Source organism: Heliangelus exortis, chromosome 3, assembly GCF_036169615.1.
Source record: "Heliangelus exortis chromosome 3, bHelExo1.hap1, whole genome shotgun sequence".
Taxonomy (NCBI): Eukaryota; Metazoa; Chordata; class Aves; order Apodiformes; family Trochilidae; genus Heliangelus; species Heliangelus exortis.
Genome location: NC_092424.1, coordinates 12,499,406 through 12,514,880, shown reverse-complemented (window position 1 = coordinate 12,514,880; position 15,475 = coordinate 12,499,406). Strand labels below are relative to the sequence as shown.

The 15,475-nt window shown below is 37.2% G+C and overlaps 1 protein-coding gene across 15 annotated transcripts in view; it reads right to left on the bottom strand.

Moving 5' to 3' along the window:
* The window catches only part of LTBP1 (latent transforming growth factor beta binding protein 1), a 179,394-nt gene that overhangs the window by 55,731 nt on the left and 108,188 nt on the right, over positions 1 to 15,475 (bottom strand). For 6 of the 15 annotated variants that reach the window (XM_071739221.1, XM_071739212.1, XM_071739217.1 and 3 more), the window contains 6 exons: positions 9,744 to 9,866; positions 8,060 to 8,227; positions 4,930 to 5,163; positions 2,954 to 2,976; positions 1,845 to 1,947; positions 1,171 to 1,269 (listed from right to left, as the gene is read on the bottom strand). In XM_071739221.1, the coding sequence (XP_071595322.1) occupies positions 1,171 to 1,269; positions 1,845 to 1,947; positions 2,954 to 2,976; positions 4,930 to 5,163; positions 8,060 to 8,227; positions 9,744 to 9,866 (750 nt within the window). The remainder of the gene's footprint in view (positions 1 to 1,170; positions 1,270 to 1,844; positions 1,948 to 2,953; positions 2,977 to 4,929; positions 5,164 to 8,059; positions 8,228 to 9,743; positions 9,867 to 15,475) is intronic. The other 9 variants (XM_071739219.1, XM_071739222.1, XM_071739223.1 and 6 more) reach the window with 5 other exon arrangements.

The window sequence follows — 15,475 nt, the reverse complement described above, 5'->3', positions numbered from 1 at the left end:
GTAAAACTACCATTTTTACCTAATTAATAAATTCCCAGAAGCGTAACTTCCTCTCCCTGTAAGGAAGAAGAGAGCTGGCTGGCAGAAGGGGCACAGTCATGGAAAAGCTGATGTCTAAATTCTGGTTTGACAATCACCATTAGCAGAACTTTCATATGGGATTGACAAACTGTATTGTAGGTAAATGAAGCAAGCAGCTGTATGCTGACAGAGGGACAGAATACTTTCTTTACTCTTGCAGTAGACTCAGGAGAATTTAACTGTAGACAGAACTCCTTCAAACAACTGGGTGATTTAGAACCTGCACAGGTTCTGTGCAACATAAAAAAGCCATTCCTGCATGAAGGAGAGCCATCTTTGAAGAGGTAAAGTGTTATTAAATCATGTGCAATTTTCCCCCGTGAACTGGGAAACCTCTTGGTAGATATAGATACCTCTATCGTATAAAATACTGCATCTTAAAGTATTTACCTGGATATTGCAATTACTTCAAAGCCTGTGTTAATTCTGAGATTAGTCAATGTGACACACACAGTACATTCACTTTTTTGTTTACAAATTTACAGCAAGTGAAATTTACATCCATTTTGGACACTGCCATCACTTAGGCAAGTTTCAGCTATGACAGGAGCACTACTTGCATTTCACTTATTTTCACTTCTGGACACATGGATGCAGAAAAGGCAACTTAATTCCATCAAAAAAGAAAGAAGCACAAACATCAAAAGAACGCTTTAAAGTAGATCTTACAGTAACTCTTCAACTGCTTCTTGGAGAACATGCTGATTTACATCCCACAAAGTCTACATCATTCAAAGTACATGACCACTTATACTTCATAAACACATGTGGCTACACTTGTAGCCAAGAAGCCTTCAGTTCTGGACTTCAGTTGCAGATCACACAATCTGAGGAGGAATTCTTAATTTTTCCTTTTCATTTATTTGTGGGCACAAAAATGTCAGGTAAAGGGACCATTCCTGGCACTGTTGACAGTACCCTCATTGCTGTCCTGTTCTGTACTTTCTGTCTCTCCCTAGAGCATTTCCTTCTGTTCTACAACTACATCTCCTTCACTGTTATAATTCAGAAGCAGCATGGAACAAGTTATACTGTCAGAAACACAGTCATTTTAAAATTTATTTTACTTCTAAAAAGGAAGTACAATACCTGTAACTTGAGTAGGTGCAATTACTTGACTTGCACTGGAAGTAGAGATTTCAGGCGCAACTTCAACAGGCAGAGGAGGAGATGTTTTCTCAATCACTACTGTGTGACATGGAATGGAAATCAATCACATCCAAAAAAAAACCCTTAAAGCATTCAACTCCCCCCCTTAAGGAATTCATGCATGATACTGAATGACTCAGACACTATGAAGCTTTTCATTAGTTTATTCTGCTTACATCTGGAGTAGGAAAAAAATAGTATAATTGGGTGTTCCATCATTCTACTGCTTGTGGAAAAATCCCCGAGGTGTGAAATAAAGAAAACAGTAAAACTTTTGCTGCAAAACTCATGCATAAATCTACAAGAAAGCATCTAAGTTTTGTCTTGAAAGAGGTACAGGCCTCAACTCTGCTGACATTAAAATCCTCATGTACATAATCTAGGATATCACTTTTGCCTAAAACATGTCTGCCTGCTAACAAGTCAGCTAGCCAATGTCAGCCTCTCAATTCCTTCCACTTCAACTTGCATGCTATTTTTTTATTGTATTCTGCTCATGGAAAAAATGCTGGTGAAGGTGCAATCAATTTTTCATTGACCTTACAACAGCTATCTTCCCATTCTTGGGAACTGTAAGCCCTCTCAATACTAAAAGACAAGTAAAAATAGATTACCTGGAAACTGGGGATGAAGGTTAATGGTTGAAATTCCAGGAGAAAGTTGAGGCTGCCCAGGCTCTAGATCAGGCTGCTTTTCTTGATCAAGAGAAGCTAATTCCTAAAAGAATGATTAACAATTGACATTCTGAAAACATTCTCATAACTCAGCTTTCATAACCCAAAAACTCCTGGTTTGAGAAACTTCTAAGATTCTCACATGAGTGGCTTTTGATATCACATAATTGACTGCCACCAACTTAAGCCTGAAAGAACATGGAATACCATGTTTACACAGTGGCATACATTTTAACATTGATTTTATTTGAAGCAGACATTTCATGTGGCATCCAATTGGCTTTGTTCCTTCATATTTCTCCTCCTCTCTGGTATTAACTGCTTACGAGTAGTATTAATTGGACTTCAGCATCACACAAACATACACAATCACATACATCTCTAAGTCTTTGACCACTGTGAAAGGTTTTCTTAGCTACTCCACTGATGATCTTATTTTCATAAAAGTGCTAGATGCTTGTAAACCTTTAGGAAAAGGAAGTAACTGCAGCTGCAGTTATTCCTAGGGAATCGTATTTATTATTTTCACCCCAGAGAACTTGAAAACTACAGAATGGGGAACTTCACATAGATACACACCTGCTCTTCTCCACTGAATACACAACAATTTTACAAACACCCAGGAAACTACTTTAGAAACCTGAATAGAAGTCTCTTAATCCAGTGTCAGAAATGCTTCTCAAAGTTTCATACTGTTTCTTTCCAGCTGATTTTCTCTAATTTCCAATAACTGTGGCTCTGCTTCATATCACCTGGATTTTTCAATATCCCCTTTAAAATACAGGCTTCTGAGTGGGATTGAACAATACAGCACTACACCCTCCACCAATGTTCCAAAGGGAGGTTAAAGAAATCTCTTTCCTGTACCTCACTACCTGCCTGTTGTTATATTTAATACCATGAGCTTTCTTTGCCTCAGGGTTTGCACTGTACATCCACAGCGAGTTGTTTGCTCTTCTTAAATCCTAAATGCTTTTCAGAATTATTGTATCACAGCCACTACACACAGTCTGCATTCTAATTCCTAGATAAATCACATCATGTTTTACCTGATCAGGGGCTGCAGTTGCCACTAAAATCAGAAAGAAAAAAGAGAAAATTAATCAGTCTTCACGTAACATTTACCTGCACATTCTATTTAAAACTACAAGCACATTTGAAAGTGGTCACTGCCATTGCAGAAGAATTTCAGGCTCTAAGCTCATGTCAAAATGGTGCAAGCTTGAAATAATGCTCCTGAAGCAAGCATAAAAACTAAACTGAAATGAGAATAAGATTCTATACACTGACCGATTCTTACAATTTACTCAGTATTCAGCTGCCTTACAGGTTTCTCAATTGTTTACTTAGAAACAATCCAAGAAACTCACAAGTTATTAATACACTGGTTAAACTTCTTTAATATTCCTTTGAGGAATATTAAGATCTGTAATTATTTTAAAGGTAAATTAATATTTTAATTACCAATAACAACATTTGCAATAATTTCTTGTTGAAAAAATAAAGTTCTGAAATCTGTCTTGAAGCAAGCACAAGTGGTTTGTTTTGTGGGCTGTCTCCACAAAAGTTCTTTTTTTCCAGGAAGGGAAGGTAGAAATTCCATATGAGTTTTTATTTTCCATTGCAGCTCACCTTTTCCAAATGTCTTTTACTTAAAAAAATCTACATGCTTCTGTAAAAAGCTGTAAGAATATTTTCTTTTCACAATGAACAGGATAGATTGGGAAAAAAAAATTAAAAAAGATAAAAATCACTCTTCTTGGTCTAGTTCCTTCAGTACTTGTGGAGAGGCTATTTATCAGAATTAGGAGTACTTCTAATGAAATCACAAAAATTGCAAATGCAAACATAAAAAATGGAATGTAGAATATGTGTATGTTTCATTACTGACTGAGAGAAAGCATACTTTTAAAACATTTCTTATTAAAAAAAACCCAAAACAACAACTCCTTTTTTCTCCAGATTTCCTGTGTTTTTAGGATTTACTAGAATGTGGCAATCTTTCTGCTCAATGAAGTAATATTTCAGGAAATCATACACCACTTTTTTCCACTTTGCAACACAGAAAAGCCTCGAGGTTTACGCAAGATTTTCATTCGGCACAGTCTGTTAGTATATTTGAATGGCTTATTTTTCTCTCCAGATTCGTTTAACTCATTCTGTTTTTGAAATCAAAACTAGAGCAGTGATTTTAACTGGAAAGTAACCCAGGTCGCACAGAATTCTGTGAAGTCAGCTGACTGAAACTCTAATAATGGCCTGATATACAAATACATAGCTCCTACTTGGAAATAACCCACTAAGTATCATGAGAGGGCTCTTTGGCAATGTACTTCTTCTTGTCTACTGTTGGCTCACCCCAGGTTTGCTGGAAATGTATTTCTAACAGTGCTGCCTTCTGCATTTCTTTGCTTCTGCATTTGTTCTAGACTGAGGACGTATCGACTGCTACGAGTTCCTACAGGAACTTGCAGAGAACAAACATCTGGGAAAAATGCCTTAGAGGAGTCAACTAATCAGCAAACAGCCCAGCAGAGAGGGGTTAATCCAACAGGGTCACACTGAAGGAATGCACAGCTGCAGAGGTGAGAGCAGACCACAAGAAGGGATTCACACCCACATCAGGTGGTGCTAATCTACAGGAGTGTACAGAAGGAAGACGATGAAAACCCCTTGCCTTCTGGCAGCCCAAAAACCAATAAATCAAAGCCTGAGTTGAGTCCTTTGCTATATGTTAGATGAAAAATATCTCTATAGAATGTCTTATGACAAATGTCTCCTATTTCTTATCATAAAAATGGATGAGATTAAGGCAGCCTCTCTCACTCTCTCTCTCTCCCTCTCCATGGTGTTCTCAGCATCTGCTAAGTGCTATACATAAAATTTCAGAAAAAAATCCTATAACACAATATATGTGATGACATGGAACACTGCTGTGGGAAGTGACACCTTTGTCCTGCACTGTATGTAGCTACTCCAAAGAAACACATGCATAGAAATAAAGACTAAATTTTCCCACTCTCACCTTCTTGCACAGCCATTTCAGTCTCACTTTTCTGTGAGAAGGTCAGTGCCTCCACTGGCTCTTCCTTTGCTGGGAGAGGTGGAGGAGAAGTACCTTTAGCAACAGGTTGAGTAATCGGGGTCTTGCCAATGACAGGTGGCTGTACTCTAACTGCAGGGTGATGATATAGCTTGTTTCTGTGAGGGCCAGAAACCGTATAACCCATTCCACCAGGGCAGATTTCCTTAAAAGCAGCTAGATTTGGGATGGGAAAATATTCCTTTTAGGAGTCTAAAAGTGCAATATGTTGACATAGTGGAAAATATAATGACTACCACTAATAAATTTCATCTCATATTGTATATACATTTTTACAAAAAATATATTTCAAGACAAGCTATGCATTGCATGCTAATATGACTGAGCATTCTCCTGAAAGCATGTTCCAGCTGTTTTTCCTAGGTTTCCACTCCAGTTAACCATCTTTCTTTAGCTATGTTTAATCTATCATTATTTCAAGATAAATTTTTGTATTAATCCTCTTCAAACAGTATATCCTTTCTGAATATGAACTTAGATATGCAAATTGTTGTCATCACCATCATCTACCTAGGATCAGAAACGAAGATAGCTATTTCTATCATTCTCTTTTTGCCAGACTTAAAGGAAAAAAAGCTCACCACCCTGTACTAGAGGAGCAAAAGAATATCAGCTAGCCACAACATTCATTCACAGGATCCCATTTGACTACTCAGAGGACTTGTACCAGCCCTGATCCAAATTCCCCTGAACTGAATAAGTCTTTCCACTGACCTCAGTGGGCTTGATGAAAACAAGACAGGGAATCATAAAAAAAACAAATCATCACTGGAAGAGAGGGGAAATAATCTCATTTATACATCTGCTGCAGAAAAAGGTAGTGAAAGTCAGGCAGTAGCATCTGCTCTGATCTGCTCTACATGAGCATCAGGTTTTGCAGTCCTAGTGGAAGACTAGAATTAAGAATAAATACAGGTCAGCCTTCCTCCCCATCACCAATAATATCTCTGCTCCTCTCACGGATGTGGAAACTTTCAGGATTCTTGAGGGGGCAAGTGCTTCCTTGTTCTCATTGCTCCCGATTAAGCTATGTTGGGATGAAGCACCAAAAGTTTAGTCTCCCATGTGCCTGATGTGATTTCTTACAGCTTCTCAAGAGATGTGTGGAGTAGGGCGCCCATAAATTCTGCTTTAAATACACCGCAGTTTTAAAATTAATTAGAATATAAAATAAAACCACAAAATACTAAGTATAGGTATTCTACAGATTAATTCATTAAATTAGACATTAGGTTGCTGTATGCATTAATTGCATACCATGTTCTGATGGTGTGTTAGTAATGGAAAAGATGAAAGGCCAAACTGATTGGATTCAGAATGATGAAATGCTACCTGTTGAAAAATACTAATATCAAAACTTGCCACAAAAACCACCCAACTGATTGTGGGAATCCTGGTCAAAGGAGGAAGACAGAGGAAAATTGATGCTTATCCCTTCAAATGCATACTCAGGATGTAGGAAATCTTGTTTCCAGTCATATTATCCCACATGCAGAATAGAAATGTGATCCTTATTCTAACACAGAAGTGCTCTTAAGATCTGGGTATACATGCTGGCCACTTTCAGTCTCACTTTTAGCGTTGGTCTACTTTGTACAGTATTTTAAAAGAGAGTAAGATCACAACTTTTTCATTCAGTCTTAAATTAACATGGGATGCTGTGGTAAATACATTACCCTTTCTTGGATATCCCACTTTCCCACATTTTTCATTGAAAACTCTGAAAGATTATGAATTTAACCTGTTATAGAAAGGAACATGTTTTTAAATAATGCAAGTTGACATGAAATGGGGAAAGTGTTTCCCACATGGCTCGTAAGAATTTTCGACTCAGATTTTCTAAATCTTTTCATTATTATTATTATTAAATATTAAATTAGCCAATTAAATATTAGAATAACCAATTCCACATAATATTCAAGGGTTGATGCACTTCTACAAGGAGAGAGCAGCCGCCTTTGCAAAAATATATATATTTATTTGGCATAAAACCTCACGCAAAGGTAGATCAAAAGGATTTGTATTTAAATTGCGAGTCAACTGATGAGAATATTTGTTTTGTCTCCATTAACATAACATAGAAAAACTGTTTCTGTGGAAGTGAACTGGACTTTTAAAATCCTAATCTGTGAGCTAGCAACTCAATGCTCATGCATGAAACAATGGCTTAAAAATCAGCTGAATTGCTCAAAAATGTCAGCCACTTTCATTTCTGTAAGTCAAATTTAAAATCAGTGTCTTCTCATCAGATCTCTGATGCTAGCTGTGGATTTCCCAAAGCACCTAGCAGAACCTTTAAAAAAATACACGAGCTTTATTGTAATGGTGACATCTGAAGCAGCAACTTCAGCAGCAACAGTGGATTGCCACTACAAATACCTGTGCTAAAATACCAAACAGGTTGGATATCATGTAATTCCAGTATGCAACGATGCTTTTAAAAAGGATTAATTTGACCATAAATTTGGACAAAAAACCTCAAGTAAGGAATTGTTTAAATGAAAGGTGGTTTGAAATGCTTAACTGCCATACTTAGGACATTACTCAAAGTGCATGGTGAAGGTATTCAGAAAAGGTTAGAAAGTAGAGATACTCTCAACACATACCCCACTAACTGTAACATAAACTACAACACATGTTGTTTGGTAAACTAATTCTTAAAAGCTGCCACCCTTTCACTGGAGCCTTTAATGAATGAAGAACATTAGTTAGAGTTTGGGTTCTTTGCCTATATCTATAGTCAGGATACAATGTACAATAAATTTATCTTCATGTGATAAATAATCAAAGTTTAAGGCCATATTCTGAGATGCAAATATCGTCAATATAGAATTCTGCCACATGACATAAAGGTAATTCCTTTGTTTTAATCATAAATCCCTACAAATAAAACCCTACTATGTATGTGATAATTTGAATTTTATGTAGAAAACTGTCATAATTTACTGATGGACACTTCTTGGTTAAAATCAATCCTAATATATTTTTTTTATCATGCATAACAAACATAAGATGGGGACAAGACCTTTTATTTTTAATTGACGTTTCTTACCTGTTCCTGGCAGTGGACATTTCTCACAGTGTGGGCCCCAGGCTTTGCCAACACTGCAACAGCAAAGCTGCTTGCTGAGCTGAACAGAAAGAGGATGCATGCATTGCTTTCCTGCACTGACAAACCGGTAGCAGGGTCCTTTCTCTTCAGCAACTATGGGATTGTCAGCTGCAATGGAAGTGGAAGAGAAGATGGTATGAAAAGCAAACCAGAGAAACACCACTAGATTTCCAATACCAGTTAAATGGATTAATAATACCACCTGCACAAATTTTATTTCAAAAATCTCTCTCAAGACATAATCAAAACATTAAATAAATTTCTTATTTCACATCAGACACTCATTGTTGTCTGAATCCCAACTCATCGTTGACCAAGGATAAAAAGTACATTAAATTAAAAAAAAATTAAGAATCCCAAGCTAGTAGGTGCCCTGCACTCAGAATCAGCTCTCTCACTTGTAAGGTCAATCACTGGTAATACAGAGTTGTGTCAAGGTATGTGACTATGTAGTGTCTGGAACATTCATCTGTAAGAAGGCTATATAAATAAAAGTGTAAAAGGATTAAGTATCCTTTTTTTTAAGGATAAGTTGAGTATCCTTAGCACTTCTTTTATGAAAGAGACAATCATATATTTACATTTTGCTTCACTTAGTTTTAATGTGGAAGATCCAAAGGCCATGAGGTATGACTATGGATGAAGTAACAGGAGGTAAAGATCTGTCCAGCTTCCTAATTTATGCATCCACATTAACATACAGGTAACAGTTCTGGGTAATATGCTCACTAAACTCAAAAAATATGAAGACTGATTTTCAACACGACATGGAAAAGCAAAAATGAAAATCAGCTCTTTTTCCTGGTGCTAAACTGCGAAGTGATAAGAAATTCTGCAAAATGATGAAAAACTTTCTCTGAAACAGAGCATCATTTACCAGTAGAATTAGATAATGAGGCATTATTAAAAAAACCAAAAGAATTTACCTACAGCTCTAGACTGTATTTTATAAAGCTAAAGACAGAACAGGTAAGGAACTTAGGAAATGAGGTATTTTGCACTTGTAAATATTCTTCTCCCCTCAAAAAAGTGAGAAATTTAGTTGTTTTCTGTGCCTTCCTTTCTTCTTGCAGAAGATCTCAAACCAAGTAGAAACTGATTAACAGGGGAAAATATTCGCATTCATGATGTTCACAACTTTTAATTCTTTCTTAATTTTTAATCCTTCTTATTCTTAAGTAAAATGTGCCAAAGACCATCCTGAATGTTTAGTAATGGAAACTACCCACACCAAAGCTGCAGAGGTGGAAGAGAGAAGGGCAGGACACAAAGATGATTTTGGTTGAGGGAGAAAGAAGTTGCGGGAAGGAGAACATTGGGCTAGCGAGAAAGACTGATGACTCTGAGGAAGCTGGATGTGGCCTTGAAGTTTTTGTGACAAGGAAACCAGAAAATGGCAAGGATCATGATCAGCCTCTGGCAGAGATCAAGGCTTCCAGGACAGAGACAGAAAAGAGGCATGACCCCAAAACTGACTAAAATAGTGAATAAGATGGCAAGAGGAGGCAGGGACAGCAAGAGAGACTGGGACATCTTATAAGAGTTGAGGCCAGTCAAATAAATCCTCATCTAAAGTACAGCTAAGTATCTATATTTTGGTGCACTGATGAGCACTGCTACTTACGTATGCATCTCGACAGGGTAGGATCTGGCACAAATCCCATTTTGCAGGTACATCTGTAGCTGCCCATGGTATTCAAGCACTCACCATTAGGGCACACTCCCTGTAACTGACACTCATTGATATCTGTGGGAAAATTGAAGATAATCAGTTACTGAAACATGAATTAATCTTCTTCTGTCTTCAGAAAGTTTTTTTTTTAATTTGTGCAGGAGAGCTGTTTCGAGTTCACTCTCTAACCAACACTTTTTTCCCCATACTGACAACACTTGATTTATAACTTTTTAAAACATAGCTGAGAACGTGACAGAAAAAACAGTGACACTTATTCACCATTCTCAAATACTCTGAATTAAAAAACAAATACATGTTGACTGGCCTATTAACCCCTCTTTCCCTGACTAGATGGCTTGTGCAGTCAAATACAAGAACACCCAAGGAGAAAAGTTTTAAGCAGAGCAGTATACTTTATACAAGCTAGAACAGTGCTTGACACGTTAAGTCCAATTTTTATTAGTATTCAGTAGTGCCTGAAGGTTCATTGTGCTGGAAGAAGCACAATGCAAAAAATCCCACCTCTAACCTTAAGAGCTTACCATCTAAGAGAAAGAATGTGCTTTAGGAAGTACAGAACACATGATATGGGACAAAAAGGATTGCATCCATGGGAACACAATTTTGTAATAATTACCAACTGCTTTTGTTACATTTGCTATTACCAGGCTCCCTGCACCAGTGCCTCTTTCAGGTTCTCACTGAATCATTCTCTCAGGCCCCAAGCACTGGGCCTCGGGCCTTTACCAGACTTGGGGATGTAATTATAATTCACTTAAGTCTTAGAACAGAACCTGTCTGACAATCATCTGGATACCATCTGTAACCAGGTCAGCCAAACTAGGGTGTTATTTCAGCAGACAGCACCCATGTAGCTTTCTCTGATAATCAAAACCTTAAAATACTAAGAAAACCCTACACAAACCCCACCCCTATCCTATAGTTGTCTTGGTCATAAACTGTCACATCTCCTCTTTCAGAAGAATAGACAGCATGTTGAAACAGACCTACTTGAAAACGTTTACATGCACATAAGACCTTCCATCCTTATCCTTAACAAGAAAAATGCCTACCTTGCTGAGTAAATAAGCTTCAAGGGTAAGTCAGATATTCCAGCTAGCTCCTTGGAAATCAGGTGTTAATAGATCTTTTATCTATAATATATATGTACATTTTATACATGTATTTATTTATATATGTTTATATATGTAATATATGTATTTCCTCTTAGTTTATACAAAATGGTCACCGTTTTATTCGACTTTATTGTATGTTGCTACCTGATTCAAAACAACCAAGAGGTTGAATACGAAAATAACACATGCTGAAGTGTGCTTTGGAAACCTACAGAAAAAAAATCTTTCATGTTCCTACCTCAATTTTTCTCTACAAGTCTGGCTACCTGTCCCACTTCACAGCATCATAAGCTCACAGTGCAGCAGACTCCAGCAGTTGCTATATCAGCTGTGATTTTTTCCAAATATTCAGTGCTGAGCTTATCCCTTGGCTCTTCCAATGCTATACCTAATCTAGTATCTTGACACCACATGGATCAACTTCACCTCTGTGCATGTAGCCACACGTGACAAAGAGTGATTATTTATATCCTAGAACTTTGGATAAAATGTGATGGAAACCACATGAATTACAAAGGATCAGCCCTGCCTCAAAGGAATTTTCAAGTGAAATTCCCAGACTACATGACTTTCTGACCTCAGAGGGAGTGGACTACTTAAAAAGGAGAACAGTATAAGAAAACAGCATGAAAAACAGCTGAAGTATTCTCCTATAGCAGTCTACTTTTTGACCCATCCAATCTTTGAGCAGGAGGATGCCCCACTTAAGCATAGGAGAGTTTTATTTATGGATTGCACCAATGCAAAATATTTACTGAGACTTGTTCTGATGCACTCTATAAAATATTTCTAGGCAATTTCTTCAGTTGCTTAGTCTGAGTAGGTTCTTTCACCCCAAAATCTCAAAATATGATTGAAAGCATCTTCAGAGTGGAAACAGATCCCAATGATATAATTGTTTCAATAACATGATCTTTTGTGGCTACTGTGAGGAATGAACTTAAATATTAACAGCTAGTAAACCAGAGATGTTATTAATATAACCCTAAAAAGAAATCTTGATGCTGTTGTAAAGTTGTAAGGAAAAGACATATTACTAACTCTCCACTTTCAAACCAAGCACAACTTGGAACATAACAGAAGACTATGAAATACCTGGAAGTGAATACAAACACAAATACTGCAACACTCATAAAACACCTATTGAATTTTCTACCTTTTGGTAATTTGTCAGATCAGTCCTCAAATGCTAAACCATGGAACAATTCTACTTGGTCTGGTGAAACACTGACTGTCATCAGAAACAAGCTAGAGGAAGATAGAGTATGACCTATTCTGATTACAGAGTTTAAAAACAAAACAAACCCAACCCATTAAAAGTGGTATAGGAATGTATTGGATGCATTTGGTGATACAAGGGAATCCATTTTTAGAATCTTGCCTAGCAAAAATGTCATGACATGATCTACTGACATGGCTAATTTACAGGTAGATGGGGTCTTCTTGTAATTCATCAACACAAAGTCATCTTTCCAAATGATCCAACTATTCTGCAAGAAAGATTCACAAATGCCATCATTACTGTCCATTACTGTCTCTGTATTAAATCTGTTCCCAGATGAACTGGTTCTTGCACATCTAGTATTTAAAAATATAACACCACATTCACATGTGTTCTGTTACTGCTGCTCAATGGGGTACTGCTACAATTAAGTACTGGCTTTTAGGTATGTAAATACCAGTGAATGCTCCTTCTAAAGTTCCCTGATACAGATATTTCTCCTGCAACATTTGTCCTGTGTTAAAAGTTAACTTCAATGTGCACATTCTGATGCCTCAGCATAATTTAAATATAGTGTATTTTTAAGGCCTCTTTTCCAAGGCATGTCTTCTCATGAGCCCACATGATTACTGACTTGATGCTCTGTGCTGAATTACACAAGCCTATCAAGGGATTCAACAGAAACAAGCCAAAAGTTGTTAAGAAAAAAACAACCAACAAACCTTCAAATTTTCAAGACAAACACATTCATGTAAGAATAGTGGGTTTTTAGCAGCTTTGAATAAACAAACCCAAAGAAAGCCCTTCCAGATTTACTATAAACTCACTTTATTTCAGATGTGGTAAAAGGCCACCTACCCAAAATGTTTCCTACCACCTGCCAGCCTGCCCAGCTGTGCAAATTGCACTGGAATCAACTTGTTCAGGCAGCTGGAAAAGAAAGCTGATTCAGGACTAACAGATTGAGTTTTACTTTTTAGCCCTCTATTTCTTGTGTATGGTGATAAAAAATATTTCAGTTTTAAATTAGCTTAGCAATGAGAATTAATTTGTTGTATTGTAAAAACTATAGGAAAAACTGCTTTGAAGTTGTTTGATTAATCTTTTGTAGTACAGAAATATGAACTGCTTACATGCTTGTAGAGTGATTTGATCAAACATGCTTATCTACACAGAGGAAATATTTTAAGGGGCCATGCAGCAGTACTGTAAAACCACACACACGTAAATAGAACTTTCTAAAGACCAGGTAAGTATTAAAATATTAAAAATTAATTATTAAATATTAAAATTCTTCATTACAGAGTAATGAAGTTCCACCGGTAAAAAGGCTCTGCATTAGTTATACAGAAAAAAAAGATTAAGCAAAGGAGCTTTTCCACACTGCACCTTGCATGCCTCCACAGCTAACCCTCACATAAATAATAGCTGTTAATTATGATTTATAAAGAGCTGGTAAATAAAGTATTGATTTCATAATAGTTGGTGATTGGTAATGTGAATGATTCGACCCTTCTCAGTGGTAATAAGCTGGTGAAATCCCACTGGCACATCAGCATTGTCATTCTGGTCTGACAGCCTCACCCTTTGCTGTTACCCTTCAGTATTATACATGGCAAATACACTGAACTTGTCCTTGACACACTATGCTCCTCGATTTGGTAGTCCATCTCCATGAAAGTTTAACAAGAAAATGAAAGCTTTACTCTTATTTTGGACTTGCTAAGATGGCAGCGGAAGCCACATGTCATCCCCAGAGGCCTTGTTGGTGACTCTGCTCTCACAAGTTCATCCCAGTGCACAGAATCTTGGCTACAGCCAGGGTCTTAACAGTGGTGCTGCAGCACTGTACAGCTGAGATTGCTGTGTCTTGGTTCCTCCTACATCCTCTCCTGAGCACACAGCTTGACGTATGGTGAGGTCAGTCACCACACTCCCCTCCAGAGCCACCACACTGCTCCCACCTTCCAGCAACCCCAATGCTCTGACCACACTGCTGCTAATCCATCCCACAATCTTACCCACTGTGGAGATTTTAAAGCAGGGTCTCTTAACAACAACAGCTGGTGGCTGATAGCTTCCCACAGATGTGTCTACTGGGTATCAGGTCAACCTGCTCTCAGAAACTTGCAATATGTTGATGACTCACTGCCCCTGAATTTCCCGGGGGGAAAAAACAAGCTAAAACAACCATATCCTAACTGAATGCTTGTCTGCTCATGTGAAGTGTGACTATGAACAAAGTAATCTTCTTGGCTCTTAAAAAAAAAACAAACCCAAAAACCTCCAAAACCAAACAGAAGCAAATGAGGATCTTAAACCAACTTAATCTTCAAGAAACTCTGCATACATCAGTAGACAGAAGATGGAAGCAAATGGGTAACTAGGAGATCAAAATGCAAATTGCCTTTACTGACAGCATTTTTTCCTTGCTATCTAAGAACATTCACAGATTTTATTTGCATTTCTGTCCGAGGTAAGGCAATCTTCAAGGGTTCACATTAGAAATAACCCAAACAACAATTGTGTTTTGAAAGTACTATACTAGAATCTCGTTCCACAAGCAGTTAATAGAAGCAAATGCAGAACTGAGCTCAGTTTTCTTTCATGACCATACACACACAAACTTTCAAATGCATGGGTTGAATATCACAATTAAATTTCATAAAGTCTAGGTGCAGGCAACAGTTAATAGAACAACCAGTTTTCTTCTAATAACTGCAAGTAAGGTGAAGGACTGAATAGTCCAGAAGAAATAATAAAAAACAAAACCAAAACCAAACATTTTTTCAAAAGAACTTAACCCTTTTTACTTTTCTCTAAACAGTTATTCCTTGCTTCAGGATACAAAACCCCAGTGGTTTTTCAACATATTGATCTATATTATGAGGGTTGGGCTCCTTTTCTCAAGCACAGATTTACTTTGAGCTCTCTTACATGAATGACACACTGGGGAATCGTGATGACTGAAAAAGAAATAAACTAATCAAATCTTTAAAAACAAAAAAGTTTGATTTGGCAAAGAAATCTATTCTAATGCACTTAAATTTAAGTGACAGAGCATTTATGCACATAATGGAAGGTTTCCCTCTGACTATTGTGTAGGTTTTTGTGTACAGAAGGGTATAATGCAGTAGAATAAATTTCTCCACTGTATGATGTCTGTGCCAGAGGGGAGGACACACTGCAGAAGGCATTATCTTCCAGTGTTCTGCTTGCATTCTCCAATTCTACAATGTTGTTTGAAGTAGATTAAAACAGTTTTGGGGCCTGCTGCTCTTTGACACTACTTCGGTTCTCTAATGGAAACCAACACGCAATGG